Source organism: Poeciliopsis prolifica, unplaced genomic scaffold (genome assembly GCF_027474105.1).
Source record: "Poeciliopsis prolifica strain line A6 unplaced genomic scaffold, Auburn_PproV2 SCAFFOLD008, whole genome shotgun sequence".
Lineage (NCBI taxonomy): Eukaryota > Metazoa > Chordata > Actinopteri > Cyprinodontiformes > Poeciliidae > Poeciliopsis > Poeciliopsis prolifica.
The window spans coordinates 7,280,269-7,293,396 of record NW_026562383.1 but is presented as its reverse complement, the minus strand read 5'-3'; the positions used below and the strand labels follow the sequence as shown (position 1 = coordinate 7,293,396).

General features: G+C 35.6%; 1 protein-coding gene across 4 annotated transcripts in view; it reads left to right on the top strand.

The window, feature by feature from the left end:
- The window catches only part of astn1 (astrotactin 1), a 333,499-nt gene that overhangs the window by 53,948 nt on the left and 266,423 nt on the right, over nucleotides 1-13,128 (top strand). For all 4 annotated transcript variants that reach the window (XM_055032916.1, XM_055032915.1, XM_055032914.1 and 1 more), the window contains exon 2: nucleotides 4,008-4,189. In XM_055032916.1, the coding sequence (XP_054888891.1) occupies nucleotides 4,008-4,189 (182 nt within the window). The remainder of the gene's footprint in view (nucleotides 1-4,007; nucleotides 4,190-13,128) is intronic.

The following is a 13,128-nucleotide window of genomic DNA, read 5'->3' as shown; positions in this document are numbered from 1 at the left end:
AAAACATAAAATATCTATACTATGCTGAATGTCTGTCCTTCATTGCTTAAAAATGACTCAGAACTATCAGCAGTATATTTTGCCATTTTTGTCAACCACTTTGTTTATTTTAAACTGTGCAGTGTTGCCACCCTCGGCATAGGTACCGTCCATCTCCGTATACTTGGATTAAAGTTTAGGCTTTCAAAATGTTACACTGTAATTTTATTGAACTTCATAGGCAATAAAACTCTTCCAGGCTAAATGGCTCAGCAAATTTACATTCAGGGGAGGTTAACGAGTAATGCGGCGTAATCAGATTACTTTTGATTTACTTAAATTGCAGTAAGTGGTCACCCTGTTTTCTTTCCCTTCCTCTCCACCATTCTTCTTATTCCTTTTTGTGCTTTTCCATCTTAGCCTTCATCCCTTTTTTTTTCCCCAATTCTTTTTTTCTTTCCTTCTTCTCTGCTGTGTGGCACTGAATGCGGTCCAGTACAATGGTGGTCTCATTACTCAAGCTCTCATGGCAAACTAGTCTCGAGGGAGAGCGAGCACACTTTTTTAAAAAGTGCCCTGTCACATTGAGGCACATGATTTGCATTTAGGTTAAAAACCAGCCAGGACTCCTAAATCTTATTTACAGGCAGAGGGAACTCCTTCGTCACTGCGCCGTTGGGTCATCAGTTATTGTCAGACCTAATCTTGTTAAACTCGCAATTTTAAACACACACATATCCACGCACATGTGCATCGCCATATCAGTGAAAGCAAACAAAGTGTCTTTGTTTGTAAACAGGTTATAATCTGTATGAGGGTTCTGGCCATTATCCAGCCTGAAGTGCTTTTTTTTTGCCAATAATCAGCCTAATGGGTTGTCTGACAAAGTGGACTGATGCTCACACAGTGAGGTGAAGCACTGAATTGTAATTGTATGCATGTACTGTACTGCCCAGGCACAAAATATTAATGATATTAGCTTTTATCATAAATAGTTTAAAGCAGGTAAGTGCTTACATGGACGGTGTCGAGAGAATAAGTTGACCATCCACAAACAAATGCACTCAGTTTGCCAGACGGTTTAAATGGGAATCAGATAAGGAAGAAGGAAAGCTTTTTTTTTTTTTTTTCTCAATAAGACATGTATATTAGAAGTTCACATCAACGCAACAAGCTTTGTGCTGCTGCACTTGCACACAGTAGTTTGAACATGATATCATATGCGAATATAAAAATTTTAATGAATGACTGCAGGACAATTTTATCATGTGGTGTTCCAGAATTTAGATGGTAATGCTCCTACTGCCAACAAAAATAGCAACATCAAGTGATATTTAACATGCAGAACAAAATTGGAGAAGTGCCAAATTAATTACAACTGCTAGGATGAGGCATATGGGCAGAAGTAAAAAAAACAAAACAAAAAAATCTTGGAATTGCTAAAGAGCTTGAACTGACCTTACCACATTTTTTTTTTTTTTTTTTTGCAGTGTCTAAAAATTGGTTCTACATGAGTTCAAACAAACAAATGAAAAAAAATGAATGTTTCGTGCAATATCATGTCCTGTCGTTGCTGAGGGACAAGCGTCACTGGGACAAAGGGTCTGAAATTACTGACATTTTTAATGATGTCAAGATATTATTTGTTTTTCTTTCTCTGTACTTTATCATCATGTAGGCATGAAAGTGCTGTGCCATTTACATTTTATGCATCCCACATATTACCTGAATTAATTATCATGACATTGATGCAACATCTGAGTAACACATCTGTAATATCTCAAAAATATGTGCCTTTCTAAATTCCAGAAATTATGTTCAAAATATTTTGTGACTGTGTTTGCTACAATATCAGATGTGTAGAAATGTGTTGCTGGAGCATTACATTCTAATGTAATGCATTACATTCTAACATGATTTTAGTGCAGTGAAATTAATGCCTGAGGTATTAATATGGCTAAATTGGGATAGTTAAGTTATGTTTTTAATTCCAATCTGAAAAAAAAGGTTTTATGTCTGTTTTTAAATGTTGCTAAGACCCTCAATTACTAGTTATCTGAGTTTGATGTGTTAATTAATCTATTCAGAATAGATCTAAAATACACACAGGCCTGGCCTGTAATGACTATGTTTACCTGTAAGGTCAAATGAAACATATATGTTCAAACCTTTGAACTTTGAGCGTCCATAAAGTGCAGCTGCAAATGCCGTGCTACTTGCCTCTGAAGTTTTTCACAGTGGGCTGCAAAAGCTTGCGATCAGCAGTAAAATCTTGCTTGCAGCTATATCCTTGGTAGTAATCAGTTTAAAAGTCTTGTGTGGCATAAGGTTAGCTTGTGTTTATATATACAGTCGATCTCATTCTGAGGTTTTTTATTTTGTCGATTTTGCAACATGGGAGATCTTTGATATTTTCACACTTTGTATCAACACTCTTCTGTAGCTTTCCAGTGGCGCTTTGTATGGCAACTTTTTGGACACACATACCTTTTGTTATTCTGTGGATCAAACCCAGTCTTGATTGAATTTATGAGGAACCACAGCTGTTTTTATAACATGTAAAATACTTTGATATCTGGCAGATGGTTCTTTAATGCACTGTGGCCCTTGAGTTCATCATTTATTTGTGCTATCCACTGTGGTCATCAATGCTGCTTTGATATCTTTGTTATACGATTTATTATGTAGCAGCCCCTTATATGAACTCAGTGATGCTATTTCTTACAGTGGTGCTTGTTTCCATAGTACATTTTCCGCAGTACAAGTATTCACACTATCTAAAATTAATTATGTAATAGCGTTAAAGTGAACTTGAGTTAAGATTTTTGTTATGGAAATATTAGATTTAGCCAACAATAATAAAACTAAAAGTCTGTGTTCACTAATGTTCACTGATGGCAAATATTTGACAAATAGCCACTTCAAATAAAAGTGTACAGTTTTCAGCTTTGTTCCTTATTCCATTTATTTATTCACCTTATAATTTATTTTTCTGCCTATTTATTGTTTTTTCAGTTAATACTTTTGTAAAGACGGTGCCACAGCCTTTGATAACGCAATAAAATCTGATCTTAAATGTCATTGGCTGTATTGGTTTAAAAATGTCTGCAGAATAACTTTTTCTGCAAATAATGAATGCCTCATTGACACCAGCTGAACAGTGTTGTGTTTGATGGAGTGTGAGTGATCCCCAAATTCTTGAATATGCACAAAACTAGTTGAACATGCATCGTGCTCAGCTTCAGTGCTGGGAAATATCAGATAGATTTGGTCCTTTGGTCCTTTGGTGCACGCCTTCAAGTATCCTTCATGAGTTTAGTGTGATGTACAAAACAAAGAAACATCCATAAAGCTCAGTCATCCATTCCCAATGTTTCTGCTTCCTTCAATATGTGTGTGGTTTTTGGTATACATCACTAATATGACAAACTAGAGGTGGAGTGTATTGCCTGGGGAATCAAGGTTTGACTGAAGCACTGTGTTTCTCATGCTCCACTGCTTCCATAAACTCTCCATTTAATCATTTTTGTCTCTGAGATTTAACCTTTGTTTATTTATATACCCGAGAGAGTGGTTTTACTTCCAGACTAAATCCTGAATCAGTCTAAACTGGGAAAGATCCATCTGGCATCAGCTTTATTTTGGTCCTATTGATCATTTCTGGGCAGGCAGTGTTATTATCAGCATGTATGAGGAGCTGCAGTGCAGTTACAATTATTCCCATCACAATTTCTTTGAATGCTTATAATGGTCAGATTGACTGCTACCCATCAGCTTTAATGATTTATCTTAATTCTGTCAGTACTTTATTTTAATACTTGTTCTACTGACTAAGCATAGTCATCATTGTACTTTTCTGAATTTTGAGCTGTAATATGATACTTAGAAGAAATCCAGACTGTTTTGCTTAAAAAAAACTATTTTCATGGGTTTTCAAACAATTTTTCTGTAGTTTTGGTGCAGATCAGTTATCGTTGCAACAACAGACAGTTTCTCATCTGTTGCATCTTCTATTTTGTAATTGTCAGAGATTTCTGGAAACTCGGAGGACATCCCTCTGGTGCGCTGGCGGCAGCAGTGGCTGGAAAATGGCACACTTCTTTTCCACATCCACCATCAGGACGGCAGTGTCAACCTACCCGAACCAACTGAAGACCCGGCCAATGATTCCACGAAAGAAGAGCTGCGCATACTCCACATCTCTGTGATGGTAAACGTTTTTACTCAGGAAGTTCACAAGAGTACGATAATGAACATTTTATTGGACATCTAAATTAGAATTGTACGCAAAATGAGACTTAAGGTTCATCTGAGCAGGAACAGACATATATAGTTTAAGTATGTACAACTGAAAAGCTACAACAATGTTGGGTCCTGAATAACACTTTTAGGAAGCCCAGAAATTTGTAACGCCATTGTTTACTTTGTCCCATTGTTCAGAAATCTCAATATGCAAATTGTCTTGTAAAAAAGCCTACTAGTCATCACATTTATTCTTTTTTAAAAACAAATCAAATGCATGTAATTAACTCAGATTCTTTTTTTAGCCTTTGCAATTGAACAATTTAATTGTCAGTCATTAGTACGTTGTCATTTGTCAGCCATGTTGTAAGAAAATGTTTGAATTGGCTCACACATGAACCCTAAAGAAAAATTATTGAAAATGTTTTAAGGCCAGTCTTGTCAGAGAACATACCAAAACCAATATTAACTCCAGTTTGGGTAGGAAGAGTGGCCACATATATTGCTTTAATTATGCCACCACAACTTTTGATGTGTCAAAAAATATTGTATCTGATGAAAGATATTTTACCAAATTTTATTGAACATGTGTATATTTGAGCTGGTTTCAGTAATTCTGAAACTGTAAGTTCGACAGCATCAATCATTTCTAGGCTTCATGTGATTTTAGGTTTTAATAGATTCTTAAATAAAATGACTTTATTCCTCTGACATTCTGAAGCGAACTGCAGAGTATTGTGAGCACCATTCAGGTGCAGAAATGGAGACAAATAAGGGCAGTTTTCTCAACTGAAATTGAAGTAAACTTTACCTTTTTGATGTAAGAGAAACATGAGGTTATTATGGAGCAACATGAATTTATGAAGTACTAAAATCCAGTAGCTGAGTGTAGATTTTTGCATGCGCCCACTGTATCAGACCTTATCAGCTCTCTTGGCAGAGTAGGAAATGAATCCTTAGAACTCTCCTTTTTCCCCCCTCTTGCCCCGAGGAAATGTATATTTATTAGATCTAAGATATGCCACACCTACTCTCAGTGCCCTTTTCTTGCCCAAAGACATTACAATCACGCGGTGATGGATGATATATATTTTCAGACATTGAAAGCTTATAATATCTGCATACACAAATGATTAGTCAGCTTTGGAAGATTTTTTGCCAGCGGCTACATCTGCTAACAGAAGCAGGGAGGGACGCTTCAACACCTTCAGACCTAATTTAATTTCAACTAGATTTAATTTCAGATGTAATGACAAATAACTGGCCTTGTTCTGTCCTCTAAATGCTCTACCTCAACTAGGAAACGTCCATCTTCTGGACATACGAGAAAGGATGGTGGAAACATTTCTTAGTGGGAATATGAGGCACAGTGCTTCTTATCTCATTGACTTTCCTGTAGTCTCACATTTTTTGCTCTCTGCTCTATCTGTATTTCACATCTCATCACCCTCGGGTCGACGTCTTTGTGGTTCCTTACCTGCTAATTCGTCACCCCTAAAGCACTGTGGGGGACGGCGGCTCCATAAAGGTGCTTCGATGAAGGTGCAGTAAGGGAAAGATTAGCATGCAAATACAAGCAGACTGTAAAGACAGATGGAAGCTGTGCTACCACTGGGCCGCTCAGGCTGCGCTGCAGCCTGCTGCCCAGCTGGAGGCCTCGACCTATAAATCCTAAAGCTATGTCACTAGTTTGGCGTCTTGTGGATATGGAAAAAGGTCCTGGGAAGTCTGTTACGCAGACTTCCCAGGAAAGTGATTATAGTATTTTCCTTTTTATCACTACGCGTCACAAGTCACTATTTGAACCAAGACCTGTGCTTTTGGACTGACATTTTTCATTTTATGCCTTTGCCACAAGATAGAATTGGGCCTTTGTTCAGGAAAGCAAACTGACAGATCATCAAAATGTGAGCCATATAATTTCTCGCCGTATAAAACGTCTATGTGCTGGAGTACAGTAACTAAAGCAGGTTGATTTTCATCAAATCAATCATTCTGTCAATCTGTTAGACTTTTCTCTATAAAGCAACTTGCAACATTGAATAGATCATATAAATGCGGAAGAATAAAACATCTTATCAGTTTATAATTTTGACAGCTTATGGAAATGGAAGTAAGTTTTCTTTTGATCGTATGGTACTACTGTTCTTCTGGTGGAAGAAGCTCAAAAGGTTTACTAGAGGGTGTCCAGAGACTGAAAATATTCTGGTCTAGTTTCTTCAGCAGCTCTGACACAGATTCTGAAAAGAGGGTCGGGGTATTTCAATTACATTTTCACGTCCCTTCACTGTTCTCTGTCAGGTTCTGATTGTCTGCTTCAAATTCCTCGGAAAGTGCCCATTTATGATCACAGTAGTGTTTTTTGGACCAGATAAATTAATCAAATTCCTGTACTCTGATAAATTTACTTCTATTGACTCTCTACTCTGTGATTGTTGATGCTGAGGGGTGTTTGCATAAGGTCATGATCTCTTGAGCTTCATGTCATCTCTTTTTTTTCTTCCCACGTTGCTGTCTGTACAAGCCCTCTGGATATTAGACTTTCTCACTGTATATTGATGCATCATTTCCAAGAATGAGGCCCACTATTGTGGTATAATTTAACATATGTTTAAATAAAAAAAAAAAGAAAACATGTTGCTCTGTTTTGGCATCTTCAGTCTTGGTGAATTTTTGATAGACTTCCAGGATCCGCAACACAGAAATGTGATTTCTCTGAGCATTTTGAGCAGCACCATGTAAAAAGAAAATGGGCAAAAAAAAAAACTCAGCTGAGCTCTTTCATAGAACGGCAGAACCCAAAATGACACACTGAAGTTACTCATTTCGGCTGATGTATATTATTCAAAGGTGTTAAATAAGATGTCCAATCTAAAAAAAATAATCATGAAAACATTTTAAACCCCTATCAAAATCACAGTACATTATTCATAATTTCTAATTTCTTGGATCAGTCAATCAGTACATCATTTAGTACTTCTAACCTTACTGATGATGGATTAAAAGCATGAAGACTATCTCTAGAACTTGAATTAAAATGTAGTGGGTCTGTACAATCTGTCTGAACCGGCATCCTGGCTGTCATGACACTATTCGTAAATATCGCTTGAATCAGACGCCCAGGATTTTAAGACTCTGAGGCAAGCCAGCCTTGTCACCGGCCAAATTTGGAAGTGGGGGAGATTAGGTTCAATGGACTGCACAGAAGTCTAGTTCTGAGGCCAGAAAAAACATTTCTAATTGACTACTTTATACAGTTTGTAATATTACTCAGTGAATTAGGTTAATAATCATCTAGTTCATTTGAATTAATGAACCTGCAGTGCATTTCTGCAGATGAGTCCTCTTTGAGTTGTTTTGCTTTGCGGTTGGATCGGTGCGTTTACATGGTTCAAAGCTTCTCCATTTCGAGTCGCATCGTCAAGGTGACCACAGTGTCCTTCACCAGCTGCAGCCGGTCATCAATAATAGATGACTAACCTTGTGTATGTTTGTACCAACACCAGGTGAGTCAGTTCAAACACACTGTCTACTTTAACTAGAACTCTGCAGGAATTGTACGTTTAAAAAATAAACTTTTTCACACTGAAACCACAAAAAAAACAAGAAAAAAAATGTATATTTTAATCTGCAATGTGTTGTTCTGCAGCATGATTGGTTTATCTACTGAGACTCATAAACTGTATTGTATCTCTGCTGAGCACATTTCTCCCTTTTTAATTTACAAATTTTAATCAGCTGCTGTTTTGCTACAGGGTCTCAATGGATCAATCCAATCAGCACATAAAGTATGGAGGCATCCAAACCGAGTCAATTACATTATATGATTGCCTAATATTTTTAAGCTTCAGGCTAGATTTGACGTGTCCCTCCAGCCTCCCGACTCTGTTTTAGCTCTATTGTTTTTTTTCCTTGGAGGCCATAAAATCGTGTTGTTGTTTTGTAGCAGCAACATAGTGGAAAAACAAGCTGAAATGTGGTTATCCAAACGTGAAAACTTTCTAGATGAAGGAATGGAGTACCTATTGCTTTGTTTATGGTCTAAAGCTGCTTCAAACACTAAGAAACAAAAAACATACATTTATGTGGCTACAATTGCAAGTCCAATAAACATATGGAAGATTTTTCCTTCTCAGTTTTTTTATGCACATGATTCCTGTATTAAATTTTGATATTCAGTTTGAAAGATATGATGAAAACCAAACAGGCTCTGGTTTGTAGAATCAACTCCAACTGAAGATGCATATTGCTAAAGTTTTCCACTTCTAAGCATTTCAGTATTAAATGGCCTGGGAGCAGATGGATTGCATTCATCATGTAAAGCTCTTTGATTCTTTTAGTTGCTGAAATGTGCAACTTGCCTTGTGACGCCTTATAAACATCAGTTAAATAATTTCTCTGATTTTCCAGGACAGAGTTTTCAAAGATGATCAGCTTACATTTTAGTTCTGTACTCTAGTTCTCCTTTATGTTGTTTGTTTGTTTGTTTTTTTCCAGAAAAAGCCCTTGTAAGACCGTGATAGCAGTTTTACAGAAGAAATCAGTCATGCAGTCTTTTAGAGAAGCAAAAACAATATCACCCCAGAGGCTAGTAAGTTGTAATGCATTACTTGCTTTATCTGAGTTTTTTTTTTTAACCTGTACTAATAATATTTCTAAGAGCATGCTTACAAAATATTATTTCTGTAAGTAATATTTTATCAAAGTCACTATATATTCTCCTTGGCTCATACAAATGCACTCACTATTGTGAATCAACTTTATGTTTAAGTACATAATATTGTTTTTCGACCCATGTGATACATTATTATTAATGAAAATTTGGGCCAGTATCAATATCTGATGTCAATATTGTTCTTATGTCTGATAAATGAATTTTTCCATATCTGTGGATATGTCTATTTTTTTCTCTATCCTTTAAACATGTCAAAAAAACATCATTGAAGCTGACATCACTTCAAAAAAAAAAACTTGAGAATAATTTACAACTCTAAAAATGTTGGTTCTTTAAGAACGCATACAGTTGTTGGAGAAGAAAGTTATTGTGACACTACTTAGATCTTAGGATTTTGACTTTGCAACCTTCCTAAACCCTGCATTGATTGTGTAAACCTTCAATCAATGCAGTCCTTCCCGCTTTTAAAGCAGTAGCATCTGATGAAAATCAGCACCCAGAGGTGCTCTGGGAGCAACGTAGCAAAACGTGGTTTTGAAAGTCTGCAGAGTGAGACAAACCAATCCATAGCTTCCCATTGAGATTTAAAGAAGACTCGGTCCACCAGTTTTATATGTAGTCCTGCTAAATCTCTGGTGTAGACATGTTGTTTTTTTAGAAATACAAACAAATATTATAGAAAAAGACAGCATTCAATTATATTGTCATTGATACTTTTATTTAAATGATAAATTACCATCTACTGTTAGTTACTTGTAAAACAAAAAAACTATTTTGTTTGACTATATACATTTAAGTTAATTACACGTTAAGGAGCTGCCTAATTGATTTACAATAAATTGAAAATGTTGAAAATGTAGATTTTGAAATATCCAAGTTTATATTGTCTTTTGTAAATCAATCTGTTGCTAACTTGTTTACATTAACAACATTGCAAAATATAGTTTTGTTAACAGCACATTAAATGTAAAAATATCCCTGAAATGTCTGCATTTGGAGCATTTCTTTTCTTTGTAAGTCTCTTATATTAGAGTTTTGTTATCTGAGTTCAATGTTGACACGGCAGAGCCATTTTTCATTTCCTTGCTATTTACAGTCGCACTGCACAAATTAGACAAGAACAAACTATCAGCCGGAGAAACATAAAGCGCCACGACTCAGAGGAAAAGTTAGTCTGACACAAAGTGACGTCAACATCAGTTCATTTCCGCTATGAGCTGCGATTTCACTCGTGGTCTTAAAAAAACACAAAAAAGAAAACAGCCAGTTTATAATGAACCACACTTGCATAGGAGCTGGATTGTTATATGCGCTTGGGCTGTTCATGAATATTATTAAAATGTAAAAGATGCCAGACTTGTTTTCTCCTAAAAGGACAGTCAATTCTTCATTTTTATAACCAATTTAATTTCATACATAGACCCCCCTTCCACCCTAACTATTGAGAATTAGCCCTCTTGATGTTTTCTAATATTGAAGCTGCTTTTTCACTGTGATACTCGCACCTCTGAGGAACAAAAGGTCAAATCTCAAGAGCCAATTGCATTTAATCAATAAATATTAATGGGGTTAAATAAGATATTCATGGAGTTCTTCAGTGACATAAACACATTTGGCTTCCTTGATTTGATTGATTGACGTATTTTATTAAACCCACATAAGAAACTTTCTTTAAAATAGAAATCCCAAAAACAAATACAAGGTGTCTCTATTGAAGAAGCTACATGTGTGATTAAAAATTGTTGTTTGCGTATATTAAACTCATTCTTTCTAAGCTAATGAGGAGAAAAAAAACCTATGTTGTTATTTTGGACTCCATCTTTTTCAGACTTTCTGTCTTTATAATTCTGCAATCACTATGGAAGTAAATGTTAATAATAACATTTAGCTATTATTTAGCTATATAGTTTTACAGAGTTCATGAGCTATTAATGTCCTGGCATTCTATCATACGTTTCTAACTTTCAGTAGTATTTGTGAAAGCATCATGTATTGCTGACTCAATAACCAAATATACTTGTCACACATGGACAAGTATAAAAATTACTTTTTGATTTGTTCTGTAAGTTAGTAGTTGAAACTTTAAATGTTTGTAGCAATACCAAATTCAGAACGTAAAAACACTGACTAGTGTATTTATGTGATACTGTGACTTGTGAAGAAAGCATCATTAGGAAGTGAAATTAAAAACATACAATGAAAAATAGAGAATCGTCATATGGAAATCTATAAATATGAAGCAAAGGTTGAATCTGAGACGTTGTGCTGTAAGGCATCAGTTTAATTAGCACATCACTGTGCTATTCTGTTTATGATGGCATTATCATTTATAGTTTTAGCCCACGTTACAATGGATAACAGCAAACATCAAAATGACAGCAGGAATGTTTCCTTCTTTCTCTTGTTGGACTGCAGCATGTAAATGTGGAAAAAAGGGCATTTATTTAGTTTGACAGCTTTGTTACCAAACAGTTTTGTCTCAAGGCAACAAGAATATTCTGCAACCGGTTTATTCATCCCTTCATAATTACTCAGTTCTGTACCAGGAGGACAGACGCCTCAATGGTAGGATGACTAATACTAGATCATCACTGTTTCTTCACTAATCCAAATCTTTGTGATTCTGCCCATTTTTTCCGTATTTGACGAGTGTAATTATCAATTTTCTTTAACACAAATAACTATAACTGCTATTCTACTTTTCACTATATATTAATACACATTTGGTTTGTAAGCAAATTGATCCTTAGAGCAAGATAAACTACTTTCATCATATTTTCCTTGCACTGCTTGCAGAGCTGTGTTTTTTTTTCTTTCATCTGATATCTGGAGCAGCTTCACTCATTCCAGGAAAATATCCCATTTTTGGCTACAAATTGGGGATTAATTGTAACTGATTTTTGTCATCGCAATAAATGCCAATAATATTGGCAATATTGTTTTCTAAAATTATGCACTCTCTCTCTGTAGCTGTGTGTCTGAAGTCAACTAAACGCATTAGCAATGAATGCAGCTAAAATCTTTCTGTTGACAATGTGGAGAGTCAATTGTGAAAATCTGCATCCTGATGTTGTGGTGATTTGATGAGTTAAAAGCCAAACCTGTGATGGATATTTAAAGAATGCAACCACTCATTGGCAGGCATTAGTGACCGGGGAGGCTCTTTGATTTCTTGTCAGAATCTCTGTCACTTGTGCATTTAAAGTTGCTGCTCCCCTCTTTGGTGTTGTCTTACCTCCTGTCTGAAAGTAACATAACAATGTCTTTTACATCTTCCATTCTAAAAGTATTATCACATATGGTTTAGTTACATATTTCTGGTATATATACTATGTCTGTTTTTAAAGACTCATGGAACTGAATTTGTTTTTTTTTAAAACATTTTGTGGGGACATTCAAGTGAGTTTTGATGAGTTTAATTTGCATATTCATTTTAAGTGTGAACAAAGTAATTTGCATGGGTCAAATTAGTATCAAAATACCACGACTTAAATAGACTAGGCCAAGGAATGACATGCATTAAACTATAGGAATTAGATCTACATGGGCTCTTCTCTTTGAAATTTTGCTTTGAACTTTTGTCCCTTTCATATGAGCTGGAATTACCTCCTGTGGTTTATATTCTTCAAAGTTTGCTACTCACCACCTGCTCTCTATTCCTAATTTTCACACCACTTTCTTGATCACCCTCAAAGCCATTTAAACCTCTTGTTTTCTGCTCCTTCAACTTACTTCAGTCCCCATTCCCACTGCTTTACTTCTCACTGGACCTGTTAAACATCTTTAAGTATTGTATCCTTACTCTGCAAGCTAAATCACACCCCTGTTAATAGGAATCCTAATCTTATTAAATAGATTAAAGTATATTAGGTGATCTGTAAATGTCTTTCAACCATTTTGAGTTTTCACAGTGACATATACAACCATAACACAGTTCACATTAATAGCTCATCATCACAAAGAGTCTGGTTTTATGCTGTATTAGCTTCAATCAAATATACCAAATTGAATCAGATGATGTAAGCCAGTCCTCTCATTAATTCTCATTTCCAGTGCAGGAAACCTTGTGGAAAGTGTGTGAAATAGACTTTTGACTTTTACGTTTGTTCAATGTCAAAAATCAGCACCAGAACGTTAAAAAATTCCAATTTAGACGTCACCCTTTAAATGAATCACAAAAATACCAAACCAGGGATTCAGTATTTGAACTATGTGACCTGATATGAAACTTA